This window comes from Zalophus californianus, chromosome 14 (genome assembly GCF_009762305.2).
Source record: "Zalophus californianus isolate mZalCal1 chromosome 14, mZalCal1.pri.v2, whole genome shotgun sequence".
In the NCBI taxonomy this organism is placed as follows: domain Eukaryota; kingdom Metazoa; phylum Chordata; class Mammalia; order Carnivora; family Otariidae; genus Zalophus; species Zalophus californianus.
In genome coordinates this window covers 277,259-295,987 of record NC_045608.1, presented here as the reverse complement: position 1 = coordinate 295,987, position 18,729 = coordinate 277,259, and the positions used below count along the sequence as shown (strand labels likewise).

The 18,729-nt window shown below is 45.1% G+C and overlaps 1 protein-coding gene across 1 annotated transcript; it reads right to left on the bottom strand.

The window, feature by feature from the left end:
- Window positions 1-638: 638 nt before the first annotated feature.
- LOC113913166 (zinc finger protein 605) lies at window positions 639-18,381 on the bottom strand. Its single transcript, XM_027577212.2, has 6 exons — window positions 16,332-18,381; window positions 16,091-16,213; window positions 13,633-13,809; window positions 7,190-7,310; window positions 6,863-6,955; window positions 639-2,471 (listed from the first exon to the last, which is right to left on the bottom strand). The coding sequence occupies exons 3-6, from the start codon at window positions 13,645-13,647 to the stop codon at window positions 676-678; spliced, it is 2,025 nt and encodes a 674-aa protein (XP_027433013.1). The 5' UTR covers window positions 13,648-13,809; window positions 16,091-16,213; window positions 16,332-18,381; the 3' UTR covers window positions 639-675.
- Window positions 18,382-18,729: the final 348 nt, after the last annotated feature.

The following is an 18,729-nucleotide window of genomic DNA, read 5'->3' as shown; positions in this document are numbered from 1 at the left end:
GGATCACAAGCTTCTGCTTGCCATAAGTCTCAAAACTATTCTTTCATATACATTTTACAGTTTCTAGATGTTGAAGGCAGGGGAGTTCATCTGGTCCTTGCTGTACCACCACAGCAGAAAGCAGAAGTCTTCACACTTAAAACACATCTACCATTTAAAAATAACTATTTTTTATAATAACTTACATACAACAAACACAGTGTTATAGAATTCCTTCAAGAGGATCATGCTTATCAAAATTCTTCACATGAGGACTTCTCCATATTGAAATCACTCATTCATACTATTCAGTATTTCCTTTGTGTATGCATTCTCTAGTGTACTGAGTTATCCTTTCTTGATGAAACCTCTCACTTGCTTTTTACAACAGTCCAGTTTCTCCTCAAGTGTAGGTCCTCTAACAATGAGCTGTCACTTCTGACTACAAGGGTCTGTACTACCACGATACTGGTAAGACTTCCACGTTAAGTCATTAATGTGTAACAAGCTGTGTGTTCTGGGAGAAGGCTCTCTTACACTGTCTACATAAACAAGTTCCCTCCTCTCCAAGTTGTTGGGTGAGACCTGCCTTCCCAGTGCACTGACAGGGTTCCACCCGTGTGTGTGTCCTTGGACATGTCAGAAGGCATGACGTCTGACAGTAAATCTTCCACGTTCACAGCATTCACATGGTTTCTAGAGGACGTGAGTCCTCTGATGAATCATGAGCTGCGACTTCCTGCTGAAAGCAGTCCCACACTCACTGCACCCATAGTATTTATCTCCTGTATGAATTCTCTGATGCCTCATAAGGTGAGACTTTCTAGTGAAAGACTTCCCACATTCACCACATTTATAGGGTCTCTCTCCTGTGTGAATTCTCTGATGGATAACAAGCTGTGCCTTCTCAAAGAAGGCTTTTGCGCAATCACTGCATCCATAGGTTTTCTCTCCTGTGTGATTTCTCTGATGCTTAATGAGCTGCACTTTCTGAACAAAGGCCTTCCCACACTCACTGCATTCATAGGGTTTCTCCCCTGTATGAATTCTTTGATGCCTAAGAAGCTGTGGCTTCCAGGCAAAAGCTTTCCTACACTCACTACATTCGAAGGGTTTCTCTCCAGTATGGGTTCTCTGGTGATGAATGAGGCTTGATTTCTCACTGAAGGTCTTCCCACACTCTGTGCACTCATAGGGCTTCTCTCCTGTGTGTGTCCTCTGGTGTGAAATCAGGCTTGACTTCTGGGTGAAGGCCTTTCCACACTCACTGCATTCATACGGTTTCTCTCCAGTGTGAGTTCTCTGATGTGTTAGGAGCTGTGACTTCCCAAAGAAGGTTTTTCCACATTCAACGCATCCGTAGGGTTTCTCCCCTAAGTGAGTCTTCTGATGTCTGATTAGCTCTGACTTCTTAAAGAATGCTTCTTCACAATCAGCGCACTGGTAGTTCTTCTCTCCCGTGTGAGTTAGTTGATGCTTGATAAGCTGTGGCTTTCTGATGAAGGCTTCCCCACACTCGCTGCACTCATAGGGTTTTTCCCCCGTGTGGATCCTCTGATGTCTGATGAGCAGCGAGTTCCTGCTGAAGGCTTTTGTGCACTCGTTACATGCGTATGGTTTTTTCCCCGTGTGAGTCCTCTGATGAGTAATCAGCTGTGACTTCCAGAAGAAGGCTTTCCCACAATCACTACACTTATAGGGCTTCTCTCCTGTGTGGGTTCTCTGATGGGTAATGAGCTTTAACTTCTGGGAGAAGGCTTTCCCACAGTCACTGCAGCCGTAGGGCTTCTCGACTGTGTGGGTTCTCTGATGTCTCTTGAGCTGCGACTTCCTGCTGAAGGCTTTCCCACACTCACTGCATCCATAGGGCTTCTCTCCTGTGTGCGTCCTCTGGTGTAAAATGAGCAGGGACTTCCTACTGAAAGCTTTCTGACATTCACCACATCCATATGGTTTTTCTCCTGAATGAGTCCTCTGATGAATAGTGAGCAGTGACTTCTGGGAGAAGGCTTTCCCACATTCGCTGCAGCCGTAGGGCTTCTCTCCTGTGTGCGTCCGCTGGTGTACGAGGAACTGTGACTTCTTACTGAAAATGCTGCCGCACTCCAAGCATAAATGGACTCCTGGGTGCGTTCTGCGGTTTGCAATGGGCCACGACCCTGTCCTGCTAGTCTTCCTACATTTACTGCAATCACAGTATGGCCTTTCACCATGGGTTCTATCAGCTCTGACATACAATAAATATTTCTTATTGAGCTCATCAAGTTTCTTTCTTCTACGGTTATTTTTTGGAATAAGGAACTCAAAAGGATGTTTCAGACTTTTTTCACCTGTGCCACATTTATGGGGTCTCATTCCTAAATGAACAAAGTTAATGCTTGAATGAAATATTTTCCTAAAAACATCATATTCATGGCCTCTCTCCATACTTCTAAGCTTGTCTTGATTATCCTGGTGCCACATTTTGAGACTGTTATCTAGCCAGACTTCTTCTAAAAAGGAAAAAAATGAATCATACTGTGTAAATCCCCCAATGATTACACTCATTGAATAAAACTGAAATGGAGCCTAGGATCCCAATTAAAACAAAACAAAACAAAACAAAACAAAAACCCTCCCAAATATAATGTCTACTTATTGGACATTAGAAATTTTGACAGATACTGTATGTTAACTAACTGGAATTTAAATAAAAACCTAAAATTTTTTTTAACAGAAATGAAAACATTTAAAAGTTACAAATGTCTAGAAACATGAACTTTTAAATTAGAAAAGATGAAATACACTCAAGGAGCAGTGATCATGAGCAATTTATGCTCAAATACTGGAGTGATTAATTTCCTTATTCAACAACAATCCAATTATCTGCTATATGTGCAGAGGAAAGACAAGGGAAGACCACAGGTAACACCCCCGAGTCAGAGGCCTCATGATACAGCGAACACTAGCAATAACCAGCACACGAAGAGCAAGACTGGTATACACCGCTGAATCCTACGAAGGGGGAAATACTGAATACAGAGCTAATACAGGATATCAAGCTTTCATCCAAAAGATGAGAAACATTAGGTTCCTGTACGATCATTACATTTAAAGTACATTCTCATTCAAGATTGTCACCTGAATCACTGACATCACTGACTTCACCATCAAGGCTATTTCCTGATAGCCAGCATCGACAGTTTTATTTAGGTTTTTTTTTGACATTTTAAGAGTCTATAATCTATATAATGAATCTACATGTAATCCTATCCATGAAAATCATTCCAAACCACAAGAACTCTCTGTATAACACATTAGGACAGACTCTTTGTCACCCAGTAAGTACAACTGTTTGTGATTTCTACAACATGATCATTTATTGGATATTTTAAAGTGAAGGTTTGTTTACTTTACGATATTCTTTACTAGTAATTGTGAGGTAATATTCCTAGAGGGTACCTTGCAAGTCAAAAGATTTGGCAAGATCTCAAATATAAGGCAACTACTTCTTTTCTGCAGGTTTTTTTTTGGTGTGTGTGGGAGACTTATCTAATTCTCAGACATATCACAATTTCAGAAAAAGGACCAACTAGAGTTGCTGATATAGAGAATAAAAGGATTCAATATTTTGAGCTTAAGTGAGTAGAGGTATTAATACTATTCATTGAGATGAAAAAGACTGAGAAAAAGTTTGGAGATTAAAAGCAAGAGTCATGGGGCGCCTGGGTGGCTCAGTCGGTTAAGCGCCTGCCTTTGGCTCACGTCATGATCCCAGAGTCCTGGGATCGAGCCCTGCATCGGGTTCCACAGAGGAGTCTGCTTGTCCCTCTCTCCCTGCCCCCACACGTGTTGTCTCTCTCAAATAAATATTTTTTTAAAAAAGCATTAAAAAAATAAAAAAAAAAGCAAGGGTCATATGTAGACATGTAAGTGTGAAGTCCAGCTGAAGTTTATAAAAAATGGTTTCATGAAATCTGAGTAAAGAAATGAAAATTTTAAATTAAAATCAAAACAAGAAATAAAATATATATACAAGTTAATAAATAATATAAAATAATATTCAAGTAGTTCAATTCCATCAAAAAATATTTAAGAAATAAAAAAAATCTTGGGGTGCCTGTCGGGCTCAGTCAGTTGAACGTCCAACTCTTGGTTTCAGCTCAGGGTGTGATCTCAGGATCCTGGGACCTGACCCTGTGTCAGGCTCTGTGCTCAACAGGGAATCTGCTTGGGATTCCGTTTCTCCCTCTCTCTCTCTCTCTCTCTGCACCCCACCCCCTCTCTCTCTCCAAAAAAAAAGAAAAGGAAAAGAAATAAAAATCTTGTCATTTTGGAAAACGAGTAAGTTGTCTCCTACTGGTATTATGCAGGGCCAGGCACAGGTGAACCCACTTCTCTCTGTTACACTCTGGTCCATACTGCTTGCATTTCACTTTAGTTTTCAAACAATATTCCTACTTCCAGCCTTGCTCCCTCCCAACTCTAGTCTCCAGAGAGCCAGTGAGCTTTAGAAAATGTGATCAGGCTTTTTACCCCCTTGCTTAAAAAAAACCCTTTGATACATGCAAGCTTTTGCCATGGCTCACATGCCCTAGCATGCCCCGGTCTTTCCAGCCTCTCCGACTTCCCCTCACACACTCCTGCTCACTGCTGCTCCACCCCATGAATTCCTTCCTGTCCCTTTGATCTCAAAGGCCTTTTCTGCCTCAGGACCTTTGCAATGGCTGTGCCTTTTATTTGGCATGCTCTTCCCAGCTTTCGGCGTGGCTCCTTCAAGTGTAAAAATCATTTCAAGGGCATCCTAACAACATCCTGTTTAATTCCTTCATAGCACTTATCAAATAGGTGAGCACCTTACTTCTGCGTCCCCCACTAGAATGTAGACCGTGAGGGCAGGGAAGAGGTTTGATTTCTCACTGATGTAACCCTAATGCATGCAGGGAGCAAGCCCTCAATGCATGTAGGATAACACTGTGCACTCACAACTGCATTTCTAAAGAAGTTCCTTTCTGTATCATTAATCTTGATAAAAAAAAACTTTGCATTTTAAGGGGCGCCTGGGTGGCTCAGTCATTAAGCGTCTGCCTTCGGTTCAGGTCATGATCCCGGGGTCCTGGGATCGAGCCCCACGTCAGGCTCTCTGCTCCACGGGAAGCCTGCTTCTCCCTCTCCCACTCCCCCTGCTTGTGTTCCTGCTCTCACTCTCTCTGTCAAATGAATATATAAAATCTTTAAAAAAAAAAAAACCTCTGCATTTTAATACAAATGCTTTGTGTTCAAATACTGAATTACTGAATAAATATAGTTCTCCATTTTCTTCTATGTTAAAATTGTCTTCTCCTGCAATGCTATTTCATGACTCTTTCACTAAATTCCTCTCATTCCACAGGATAGCGGTCATTCTAAATTAATGGGTGAACAGAAAAATCTACCTTCACAGACAGTATTTTCTAAGGTACACATACCCAGACCTAATCATCCATGTGAATGGTACCTAGACATCTATCGTTTGAAATATTTCCTAAGGTGAGCTGAGGTAAGTTGCTTAGATGTAGACCTTGGCACTAAAGAATATAAACAAGAAAGGTCCTGCCTTACCTGGCAGCACAACACTCAATTAATGAAACATTTAATAATTACACACCATAAATTCTACAGGGAAAAGAGAAAAATAAGTTACTTGCCATCTTAATATGTGGGTAAAAAATCATTAAGACCTAATTGGTTAAAAATTGGTGAAAAATTCCAGATAACGCCTGACCAGGGCCAGGGTTCCTATAATACAACACTAAGTGGGCAGAGATTTCAGAAAGGCTGGGAGTCAACATTAACTGGAGGTGAAAAGGGCAAAGCTGAAGAGAGGCATAGTGTCTACATGGAGAAAGGGTACGAAAATCAAAGGCTCACGTGCAGAGAAAAATGTATAAAACGTGGAGGAAACTAGTTCTAACGGAGTTAACCCTGACTTCTGGACACAGAAATTAAAAACAAAAAAACAAAAAAAATGGATAAGACGTTGCCATACCATGAGGTTCTTCAACATAAATGTCGTTAAAATATCACATGGCACATGGGGTTAATGAGGAGCCTGGAGAAGAGGAACATCAAGGCACCAAAAGGAACCCAGGAGCTGATTGCAAAGGGCTCAGTCTGCACAGAGGAGGGAGAGACGCAGAGCCTCCTCACCAGGCTTACAGTGTTCGGTTTTTATTCTATGTGCATGGATTCACCTTCTACTCTCTATGGGCTTAAAACAGAAATCCGACAAATTAGAGGGAGAAAAGAAAATAAAGGACTCAGTCAGCATCCCTGCAGCAGGAGAAAGTTTTGAACTCTTCAGGAGGAAGAAGGAAGCCTACCCCTGCAGAGTGGAAGTGCAGGAGAGAAGGAAGGGAGCTGAGGAGGCTGGGAAGAGGATCCTTGTCCCAGAGAGCAAGGTCTGCTATATAGGAAAGGGGGTATGTACCCGCATGAGCTCATGCAAAGAGCATATCCTGATGTGCAGACCAGGACAGAGAGCACATTAAAATGCAGAAGAACTCAGGTCACCAGTCCTGAGCCAACTCTACAGACTCAGGAACTTCAAACAGTTTTACAAATAACATTTCAAAATAACTTTTCAAAACATTATAAACAACCTATCATCAGAAACCTGTGATTCAGGGTGCCTGGGTGGCTCAGTCGTTAAGCGTCTGCCTTCGGCTCAGGTCATGATCCCAGGATCCTGGGATCGAGCCCCGCATCAGGCTCCCTGCTCCGCGGGAAGCCTGCTTCTCCCTCTCCCACTCCCCCTGCTTGTGTTCCCTCTCTCGCTGTGTCTTTCTGTCAAATAAATTAAAAAATTAAAAAAAAAAAGAAAGAAAGAAACCTGTGGTTCAGCTTGCACCTGATGACCTCTCACCTGAAAAGTTCTGACTTAGAACTTCTTCATCTATTATCCACGGCTCTTCGTGCTCCAGCTTGAAAATTGCATCAGGTTTGATAATTTGACAACCTGTTAATTGGAAACATAAGACAACCTGGACCCAATTCCTTGGGCTGATGGACTCTTAAATATGAAGAATATTTACTATGAAGGCTGTAAGACAAAGCAAGTGAACCAAAATCTTTCAATCGGGTATAGACATCAAAGAATCTTTGACATCTGAAACTTAAATCCAAAATCAGTAAACATCTTAGAGGCCCCACAGTTATTGGATACACACTATTTACATACGAATATTCTTACCCAAGAAAACTAGATTGCTGTAGTTCTCCAACATCACCTCTCTGTACAAGCTCTTCTGAGAAGGGTTAAGTAGCTGCCACTCCTCCGACGTGAAGCCCACAGCCACATCCTCAAAGGAGATCTGGAAAAGCATCATCACTGTTCAAGCTGCAGTGGTGCTCATGGCGGGACACAGGCTTTCTTCTCTAGCGTGGGAGGCAGCCTCGCCCATCTCTAACTCCCATCCTTAACGTGGGCTGGCCTTACTGACTCACTTCCACTGAGGAGAGTCTTCCTCCATCTTGGGAGCCCTGTCTTGCTCTCTCAGGGGGAATCCAGCTGCCACGTGGTGAGGCAGTTCTGTGGAGATGCCTATGTGGAGAGGCACCGAGGCCCCCCAACTCCCATGTGACTGAGCCCAGGAGGGGATCATCTCCCTGCTGCACCCCGAGAGGACCACAGCCCAGCCCAACATCTTCGTTACGGGGTTGTGTGAGACCCTGAACGGGAACCAGATGTGAACATGGCTGGCAAACTTTTTTTTTTTTTTAATATTTTATTTATTTATTTGAGAGAGAGAATGAGATAGAGAGACAGCATGAGAGGGGAGAGGGTCAGAGGGAGAAGCAGACTCCCTGCCGAGCAGGGAGCCCGATGCGGGACCCGATCCCGGGACTCCAGGATCATGACCCGAGCCGAAGGCAGTCGCTTAACCAACTGAGCCACCCAGGCGCCCATGGCTGGCAAACTTCTAACCCAGAGAAACTGTGAGAGAAATGTTTATGTTGTTAGCCACTGAAGTTTGGGTAATTTGTTACATAGCAATTGATAACTCATATAATATCCTAACCTTCATTATACTTTGAGAGAAACAAAAAGTTATTAAGCTATTTATCATTTTGAATTCACTCATCCATCCATCCACCTATCCATTAAGAAATTGGAATACATTGTGTTTAAATAAGCACAGTCCTCTCAAAGAAGGTGCCACTGGTATGTGGGGACAATTCTTAACCGAACCGCACGAAGTGTCAGACCTCCAGCATGCCTGGCACCTACCTGCTGAATGACAGTCCTATTTTCCTGTTACTGTCAAAACTAAAAACACGACTACACATCTACAACACTCTCCTCCCTCACATCTGCACCCACGTGGTAACAACTAGCTCTCCACGTATCCTCTGGAACACCTATATGGAGCAACCAGAGCTCCCCAAACTGTGAATGGTGCCAAAAATATAAAGATGAGTAGAATAAAAATCATGTTCTTAAAACTTTTCAGTCTTTTCAGGCCAGGAAAGAAGGTGTTACAGAGGCCAGGAAAGAGTACATAGAGGGTTTTGGGACAAAAGGCAAAGAAGCTACAAAGTGAAAACAATGTGGAAAAAGAACAATGTTGTGGGATTCACCCTACCTGACTTCACAACTTCCTATAAAGCCACAATAATTAAGACAACCTAGTGTTAGTCAAAGGATAAATACATAGAGGAATGCAACAGAAGAGACAATTTACAATTACACCCTCCTTAGTATACTCAATTGAATTTTGACAAAAGGATTCCATGAAGAAAGGAGTTTTTTCAACAAATGGTGCTAGAACAATTGTATACCCATAAGCAAAAGAATAAACCTCAACACATACCTCATACCTTATATAAGAATTAATTCAAAATGGATGACAGACCTAAATGGAAAACATAAAACTATAAAGCTCTAGGAAAAAACCTGCATGATCCTGGGTTTGGCAGTAAGTTTTTAGATATAACTCTGAACATATGATCGACTTAAGAAAAAAAATCAATGAAATGGGCTTTTTCAAAATTAAATTTTTTTCTATGTGAAAGGCACTGTTAAGAGAAAGAACAGATGGGGTGCCTGAGTGGCTGAGTCCTTAAGCGTCTGCCTTCGGCTCAGGTCATGGTCCCAGGGTCCTGGGATCAAGCCCCGCATCAGGCTCCATGCTCAGCAGGAAGCCTGCTTCTCCCTCTCCTACTCCCCCTGCTTGTGTTCCCTCTCTCGCTGTCAATCTCTCTGTCAAATAAATAAAATCTTAAAAAAAAAAAAAGAAAGACAAGGCACAGACTATGAGAAAATATTTGAAAATCACTAATCTGACAGAACACTTATATCCAGAATAAAGAATTTTTTTTTAAGATTTTATTGATTTATTTGATAGAGAAAGAGAGAGAGCATGAGCAAGGGGAGGGGCAGAGGGAGAAACAGACTCTCTGCTAAGCAGGGAGCCCAACGCAGGGCTCGATCCCAGAACCCTGAGACCATGACCTGAGCCGAAGGCAGCCGCTTAACCGACCGAGCCACCCAGGCGCCCCCAGAATAAAGAATTCTTGACACTCAACAGTAAGAAAACAATTCAATTAAAAAATGAGCATCTCTTGAAGCAAGGGAAATATAAGCAAAAATAAACCATTGGAACTACATAAAAATAAAAATCTTCTGCAAAGCAAAGGAAAAAATCACCAAAACTAAAAGCTAACCTACAGAATGGGAGAAGATATTTGCAAGTGACATATCTGATAAAGGGTTAGTACCTAAAATATATAAAGAACTGATACAACTCAACACCCCCCAAAACAAATAACCTAATTTAAAAATGAGCAGAAGACATAAACAGACATTTCTCCACACACAATAGACACATAAAAAGATGCTCCATGTCACTTGCCATCAGGGAAATGCAAATCAAAACCACAATGAGGTATCACCTCACACCTGTCAGAATGGCTGAAATTAACAAGTCTGGAAACAACAGGTGTTGGCGAGGACGCAGAGAAAGGGGAACCCTCCTACACTGTGGGAGGGAGGGATGCAAACTGGTGTAGCCACTCTGGAGAACAGTATGGAGGTTCCTCAAAAAGTTGAAAATAGAGCCACCCTAGGACCCAGCAATTGCACTACCGGGTATTTACCCAAAGAATACAAAATCAATAATTCAAAGGGATACAAGCACCCCTGTTATAGCAGCATTATCTACAGTAGCTTAATTACAGAAGCAGCCCAAGTATCCACTGACTGATGAATGGATAAAGATGTGGTGTGTACACACAATGGAATGTTACCAACCAAAAAAAGAATGAAATCTTGCCATTTGCAGTGACATGGATGGACCTAGAGAGTATAATGCTAAGTGAATTAGGTCGGTCAGAGAAAGACAGATACCATCTGATTTCACTCTTATGTGGAATTGAAGAAACTAAACAAATGAGCAAAGGAAAAAGAAAGAGAGAAACAATCCAAGAAACAGACTCAGCTACAGAGCACTGGTGTTTAGCAGAGGGGAGGAGGGTGGGGAGGAGTGAACCAGGTCCAGGGGACTAGGCGTACACTTACTGTGAGGAGCACGGAGTGATGTGTGGAAGTGCTGAATCCCTACACTGCACGCCCGAAACTAATACAACATCGCATGTTAATGACACTGGAATTAAAATGAACAAAACCCCTCTTATTTAAAAAGCAAAAAAGAAAGATGAGCAAAAGATCTTAACACACACCTCACCAAAGGAGATATACAGATAAAAAATAAACATATGAAAAGATGTTCAGCATCATTTGTCAATAGGTAAATATGAATTAAAATTATAATGAGATGTTACTACATACCTATTAGAATTGCTGAAATTAATTTAAAAAACCTACACAAAAAGTGACAAATGCCAGTGAGGATGCAGCAATAGCAACTCTCATGCAATGAAGGTGGGAATGCAGTGACCTTGGAAGAGGTTTTGGCAGCTTCCCATAAAGCTGGATGCAGAATTGCCACACAACCCAGCAACCCTACTCTCACAAACCTGCTCACCTCAAGAGTTATGTTCAAGCCTGTATGCAGATGAACACAACCGCTAAAAACTGAAGCAACCAAGATGTCCTTCCAAAGTGAAAGGATGGGCAAACTGGTGTGTTCGTATGATGGGTTACCGTTCCGGGACTCAGCAATAAAAGGAACAGACTACTGATTCAAACATGGATGAATCTCAAAGATTTAAGTGAAAAAAGCCAGTATCAAAAGGGTATGTATGTATGATTCCATTCTCCAACATTCCGGAAAAGGCAGAACTGCAGTGACAAGAGCGATCGGTTGTCGCCAGGACTGCAGGACGCATGAAGGCGAGACAGGGAATGTCTCTGGAGACCTGGACCCGTTCCAAGTCCTGACTGTAATGTTGGTTACACGTCTGAAAAGTCATGAGGAGTCAAGCTCCTGGTTAAGGCCCAAGCACAGGTAAACTGAAGGCTTTACCTGACTGGCCTCCCAAGGAAAGCTGCCCTTCCCTACACCGATGTGGCACCAGAGGACTAGTATCCTGGTCCTCACTGCTGAATGTGCTATTGGTGTGGACTTACTGCCTATGTACCGTCTGGCCAGACTTCGCCCCTAAGCCCAGACAGCAGCGACCACAGCCAGGGCCGTGACAGCAGCTATATGGAAGACTGAACCTGCCTCGTGGGCTCTAGCTCATGCCCCAGATGAGCCCCAGACTGGCAGGTAAAATGAACCCTCCTGCTGGGTGACACATTTGGATACAAGTAAGATCTGTTCCTAATAAGGTCGATTTTTTTTAAGATTTTATTTATTTAATTGAGAGAGCGAGTGCGCATGGGGGGGAGGGGCAGAGGGAGAGGGAGAAGCCGACTCCCTGTTGAGCAGGGAGCCCGATATGGGGCTCGATCCCAGGACCCTGGGATCATGACCTGAGCTGAAGGCAGACGCTTAATTGACTGAGCCACCCAGGTGCCCCTAGCTAGCCAAATCTTAAACATGATGCATCTTTCTGGTTAAGTTACGTAATATTTGTCCTTCTTGCATACAATCTTTCCAGACAAAGGGTCTGGATGAAAACAGGAGATGAACTTTTAAAAAGTTTTGATTACTAAATGGGACACACTGATCGCTTCTCGGCCTTTTGGCTAAGATCAAGTGTAAATGGGACACACTGATTCTAACAACAGAAAAACAAAAACAAAATAAAGCTAGCACCTGAGGAAGCATGGGGTTGGAGGACACGAATGATCTTTGTTTTTTGGACTTACTCCTGAAAGCTTTCCCCTCCTACTGCAAAAAAGAAAAACCAAAAGAAACAACTTTCAGTGCTGCCTTTGAAAGCTCATGGGGATGCTCTGGATTTAGACTGACTGCTGGGGCAACAAAGATGCCTTCCTGACGGGCCGATGGGGAGACAGCGGAGGACAGACTCTGCTCCTGCACTTTCCAGGCCAAACATGCCCAGATGGTGCCCACATCTAACAAAGTGTGGACTAATAATCTGAGGTCGTGGACAAAGTGATTTGGAAGGAAATGCCCCAAGCAGTCCCTCTAAAACCGCATTATCCAGACTGGACTAAAAACCCCAGGGCAGAAGGGCCCACATGGGGGGCTGTGTTAACCTAGCTGTGGACTAGAGCAGGCCCTGATGAGGGTCCCCTCTGTAATTCCTTTGTTTCTAGGAGAACCATGTGTCCTCTGGGATTGCGCTGCTGCTGTGTGTACCCCAACCATTGTGACACTCTCCGTTAAGTCAAAAAAGTAAAAAGACTAAAGGTAGATACTTCCATGCCCAGCTTTTGCCAATAGAAGCAAAAACACATCTACCTAAAATGTATCAAAATTCCAACTGAGGGAATATTTATGGGGGCCATTTGAAGATTTTGTGATGATCAATTCTGCCAGATGACTTAGGTTTCTTTCCTTTTTTTTTTTTTTTTTTAAGATTTTATTTATTTGGCAGAGAGAGACACAGCAAGAGAGGGAACACAAGCAGGGGGAGTGGGAGAGGGAGAAGCAGGCTTTCCGTGGAGCAGGGAGCCCGATGCGGGGCTCGATCCCAGGACCCTGGGACCATGACCTGAGCCAAAGGCAGACGCTTAACGACTGAGCCACCCAGGAACCCCTTAGGATTCTTTCCTAATACTAGAATATGGGTAAGATGGGTGGTCCAGGTCCACTGGTTTGGTCCTGTAGCAAACTATGTGTTCTGAATTTTACTTTAGATTCATGCCCTTAGTTCACACTGAGGAACTCTTGTAAGAAATAGCACTGGGAAATAAGTTCATTTATTGCAGGGTTTATGTATCCTAGGGCCGCTATTTAGGACTTTGTCCACTCTATCATCCACATGAACAGCTATCCAAATGTCTTCACTGTAAGCAATCATTAGCGCTGGTCTGCTTTTTGTCAGAGGAAACCACGTAATACTACTGTTTCCCTTCCCACGTCCACTTCCGGGAATATCTGAGCACAGCCTGTAGCTCTCGTCTGGCAACGAAGTACTTTATTTCCTATATATTTGTGCTTCGACTCTAAGACTTTTGTGTGATTCCATAATCCACCTTGTTCTCTGACACCTTCTTTCCCAAGTTTGTTTCTGAGTATGACTTAAATGTATTTAAGAGCGTTCCCATAAGCCTTGTCACGCCTACGGAAAAATACTGTTGGAGAACAAAGAACTCACCTGTGACTTGATCATTTTCTGCGGCTTGGAAAATCGGCTCCGTTCTGTGACTCCTCTCTGTCCTGATCCTCTGGAGAGAGGCTTCTGGTCAAATGTCTGTAAACTAAGAGAGCACCCCTAGTCCTGAGGCCTCTTCTTTCTTATCTCACATGAGTTTTCTTGTTCCTCAGCCATGGCCTGGAGATACAATGGGAATTTTATTTCAGATGATGCCACTAATCTGGGTTCTCTCTTACTGGGAAATGAAACAACTCGAATCAGGGCTGGGAGGTAAGAAGCAGATGCAAGAGGAGCTCCTGGCAAGTCTGTATCAGGCCAGGCCTGCACCACCCTACACTCTGCAGCCCCTGGATCCCACCTATAAATGCCAGATTCAAGCCACTTGCCTCACCAGTTCAGCCAAACATCTCCGGAGGAGCATCACCACACCAAGACGCTCTCCAGAAATAGAGCCTTGGCTCACTCATTCTCCAGCAGTATTTTCAGAGAGCATTTAAATGAACTTACTGGTACAGGTTCTATAGAGTAAGATGCAACTCGTTTCTTTTTTTTTAAGATTTTATTTATTTGAGAGAGAGAGAGAGAGAGAGCACGAGCAAGAGAGAGCACAAGCCAGGGAAAAGGCAGAGGGAGAAGCAGATTCCCTGCTGAGCAGGGAGCCCAATGCAGGGCTCAATCCCAGGACCCTGGGATCATGACCTGAGCCGAAGGCAGACCCAGGCACCCCAAGAGGCAACCCATTTCTGAGCAGGATGGTAAACAGATGATGGCTCTTAGATCAAGATGATGATAGACTGGGGTGTTGGCTCTCTACTCCAAAATCAGCCGGAAAGGGGCGCCTGGGTGGCTCAGTCGTTAAGCGTCTGCCTTCGGCTCAGGTCATGATCCCAGGGTTCTGGGATCGAGCCCCACATCGGGCTCCCTGCTCCGCGGGAGGCCTGCTTCTCCCTCTCCCACTCTCTCGTGTTCCCTCTCTCGCTGTGTCTCTCTGTCAAATAAAAAATCTTTAAAAAAAAAAAACCAAAATCAGCTGGAGAGCAAAAAAAGAAAGCCTCAATCAGAGGAGCCAACAGAAACAGTGAAAAGAAGAGAGGTGCTGGGGGAGACTCATGTGTGGGTTTGTGCCCTTCCCTCAGAAGCCAGCAGGAACAGCCAGGCCTCATTTCCAAGGGGTAATGGAAGCGGATCAAAATCCCTGATGAGGGGCACCTGGGTGGCTCAGTCATTAAGTGTCTGCCTTCGACTCAGGTCCTGGGATCGAGCCTTGCATCGGGCTCCCTGCTCTGCAGGAAGCCTGCTTCTCCCTCTCCCGCTGTGTCTCTCTGTCAAATAAATAAAATCTTAAAAAAAAAAAAAAAAATTCCTGATGAGTGAAGGGCTGCCCTTCCTGATCTCCCAGCCCCCTCCATATCCCAAAGACACTACTCCAATCTGCTTCTTTCTGAGGGTCTCTGATCCCTGACTGGAGGAGATGCCTGAAGGGGTGGTGGGACACAGGGCTGTCCAGTGGTTCCACAGGGTCCACATTGTTGGCCCTGGTGCCCCTTCCCTGCCCTTCCCAGAGCATGCAGGAGAGCAGCTAACACCTCTAGGGGACTAAGAGCTCAGAGGCCATCAGCGGCACACATAAAATAAAAATAAGAAAAAAGATTAATTTTCCGTCATGCAAAAAAGGGAGACTCCCCCGACTCCTATTCAAAAAGCATTTACTTCAGAAAACCCGTAATTGTACATTCTTTCTCTGCCCCTTTGAAATGTGTGTAAATCTTTTCTAAAGCTAATAAGCCTTATCTAGTTTACCACCCAAGATGTCTTTCTTAAGGATCTAGGAGCTATCTCTTTGATGGCATCCAGGAGGACAGGCCGCCTACTTCCCAGTCTCAGGAAGGGCAGGACCCTAACCAAGTGCCTGACTTTGGCACCTGGCTCCCAGGTATAAAACCACCCCCAATCACAAAGATATGAGAAGGCTATTTTTCCTTTGGACAAAGGCAAAAGGCTAACACAATGGCCACCCCAAGCACCAGGAAAGTGTAGTAAGAACTGTGTGTTAACACATTATCCTTTATCTTGAGAACAGGTGTGTAATGGGTGTACCTGCCTGACTGCAGAGAACAGTGAGATTTCTTTCTGTCTCTTCAATCTCTTCAGCACGTTGCCTGCAAAGCTCAGTGCATTCTTGTTTCAAGTTTAATTTTTATGCAACAATAAAACTGTTTTTCTTTTTCTTCTGCTTTGGCGAAGAGATTTTTGGGTTGGCTGATTTGGATTTTAATTATTTCCCCAAGAGGCCACATAACCAGATAACTGAGTACAACTGCTATTTTAAAAACTTTTTAAGAGATTGTAAACTACATAACAGATATCTTAGGCAGAATTATTGGAAAAAACGAAACTAAGATTTCAGGTAAGTAGAATAAACAAAAAATACTAAATCTTGATGCATACACATACTTACACCTTGAATTCCTTCACTGCTCATGGACCAGGTCACTTACATTCAACCAGAGAGGAGACAAGCGCCAGGGACTTCAGAGGCATGAAATCGCACAGAGATGTTACTGCCTTCCTAAGAACATACCTGAAAAGAAATGTCCAAAAAATCACAGTACCCAGTCAACTTGGGAACAAGAGGGACAAATTCCACCTCTCATAGCAATCCTACCAACGGAGATTTGTCCAGCACTGGTGCTCTGTACCTGGGGTCCAGGAATGGCTGCTGAGCTTGGTCTCCAAAGGCTGACAGGCTAACGAGGAAGCCCGAACATGGTGGACAGGTCAGCGGGCACCTTTCCAAAAAATAAGCTGAACAAAGAGAGGGTATAGCACCTGTACAAGATGGACAGCAAGAGCTCTTTGTCTAAAGGCACCGTTTCATTCAAGCACAGGGGAGGGGGTCTCCAATGTCCCAATGGACATAGTGAAAAGTCAGCCACAAATGAAGAGAGAAATTTATGCCTGGATGTTAGCCAACTGCCGGGTTCTGCCCCAGGGCAGCTAACAGGAGCAGAGCCAGAACACCAGCCCCCTTGAGGCAGTTACAACCTACCCCAAGTTGGGCTGAGGGCTGGAAAGAGATGAGACAAGGCTTCGCTCAAAACCACATGCTCAGGAACCCTACACAGCTCAGTTAGCAAAGCCCATGCCCTCTGCAGACAGTGAGCAGGAAGCGGAAGGCTGTGGGAAGACCATGCCCATCACAGAGCACTACATTCAAGAGGGCTGGAGCTAGACAGAGCTGAAGGTGCTTCAGGGATGGGGGAGGACACAGGGACTCAGCCTGCAAGGGGGAGGACCTTAGGGCCAATGGGGTCACTGAGAACATAAGGAAATATTCCAGTAAAAGAAGCCATCACAAACCAACAACGTGATGTGCTGGGTGAGAAGAACCAAAGAACAAAAAAGAGTATGTCATTCAACAGAAGTCACTATGTGAGAGTCTTGCCTGAGCCAATGCGTGACCAACACTCACTGGGACCCACCCAAACCCACAAACACAACTCCCAGAGGTCCTATCACCAAAGATAGCCTCAATCACACATAAGTCCCCACAGAATGACTGAACCCCCCTGCCACCCCAGCCCATGGACGGAACTTAAGCACTCAGAGGCTCCCACTTACCCACACTGACCACCTGAGAATTCTCCAGCCCCTCACTCACTGACCACAACAGAGCCCTCACAAGTCTCCAGACCACACAGTCACCGAGCGCCACAAGCCCCGCTATCACTTCCCCCACTTGTCCCTCATCCCACCAGGACCCTGACTGCTGACTTTACAGGCTGTCCCTCCTGGACCTTCAGTTACACATGCACATCCCCAGTGACTCCTCTAGCAAAGCCCCCAGTCATCAACCCCCAGGTGACACAGGAGTGTATCCATCAGTGAAATCCAAAGTCTCTCCACAGCCCCACCCCCAACCAGGTATCTACAGGACCCCTGATTCCTGATCATTCCAGGCTCCTCCTCACTCAGCCCCAAACACCAGCCATGGTCAGCCTCTCATCACTGATTCCCAAAAGCTTCTCAACACTGACGCCACGAAACCCCTCACTGGATGCCCCGCACTCCCACCCAATAATCTCGACAGAGCCTATTCTATTTGTTGACTAGAAGTGGAGTCAGTGAAATCCCAAACACAGAGTCCCAACTCCTTTCTACAGTTACCCATCCACTCACCCTAAAAGTGCCCCAGTCACTGTTCTTACAGAGCCCCCTCAGGCTTGCTAGCCTCCATCACTACACCCAAGGGATGGCCAATCCCTAATCATACAGGGGCCCTAACCATTCATTTCCATGAGACCCCATTTTCTAATCTACCCCATGCTCACCCACCATTCACTAACACCCCTACAGTCCTCCTAATCAACACCCAAAAGGGCCACCAGCTCTACACTAACACCAATAGGCTGATACCTCCAATTCCTACCCCCACTGTCTGCTCATTCACAACCCCAAATAGATCACCCATCAGCTTGCACCCAGACCCCTTGTCAAACCCGCGCTTTTTGTCCTGGTTGAGCAGCAGGGGCTACAGTCCAGCTAGCCGCTGGCGAGGCACAGGATGAGAGCTGGGAGGACTGGTATCTGGCCTTGCCACAGGCCAACAAGGGGGCATGTGTTACGGGGTCACCCAGGCAAGGGGGTTCTCTGCAGCGATGTCTTTCCTGGAGCACACGGGGAGGGGGGTAGATTTCTCAACCTTCCTGCGTCCCAGGAGCCTAGGGCTCAGGTGAAACCCAGCCCTGTCACGAACCAACAGGCCTTCCAGTCAACGAAATCCTCGGTCCACCGATCCTGAGTCCTCTAAACACCCCCAAAACAGACGCCCCACAAAGGCCTTACCACTTGCCAACCCAAAGGCACCTCAGTCACCGGTCACCAGAGGCCCTGTTTTTCCGGCAAAGCCGCCCTCAAGCCGCATCCCGACGGCACACTCACCCTCTCCCACACTCCGGAGGGCAGCCTCCAGGGGCTCCCGCAGCCGCATCCCGGCCGCCCGCTCCAGTCCAGGCCTCCGCCACAGCCCCCGCCCCCAACTCGCTAACGGCCGCTCGTCCCGTCCCCAGCCCCAGATCACACTGACTGATCAAAGAC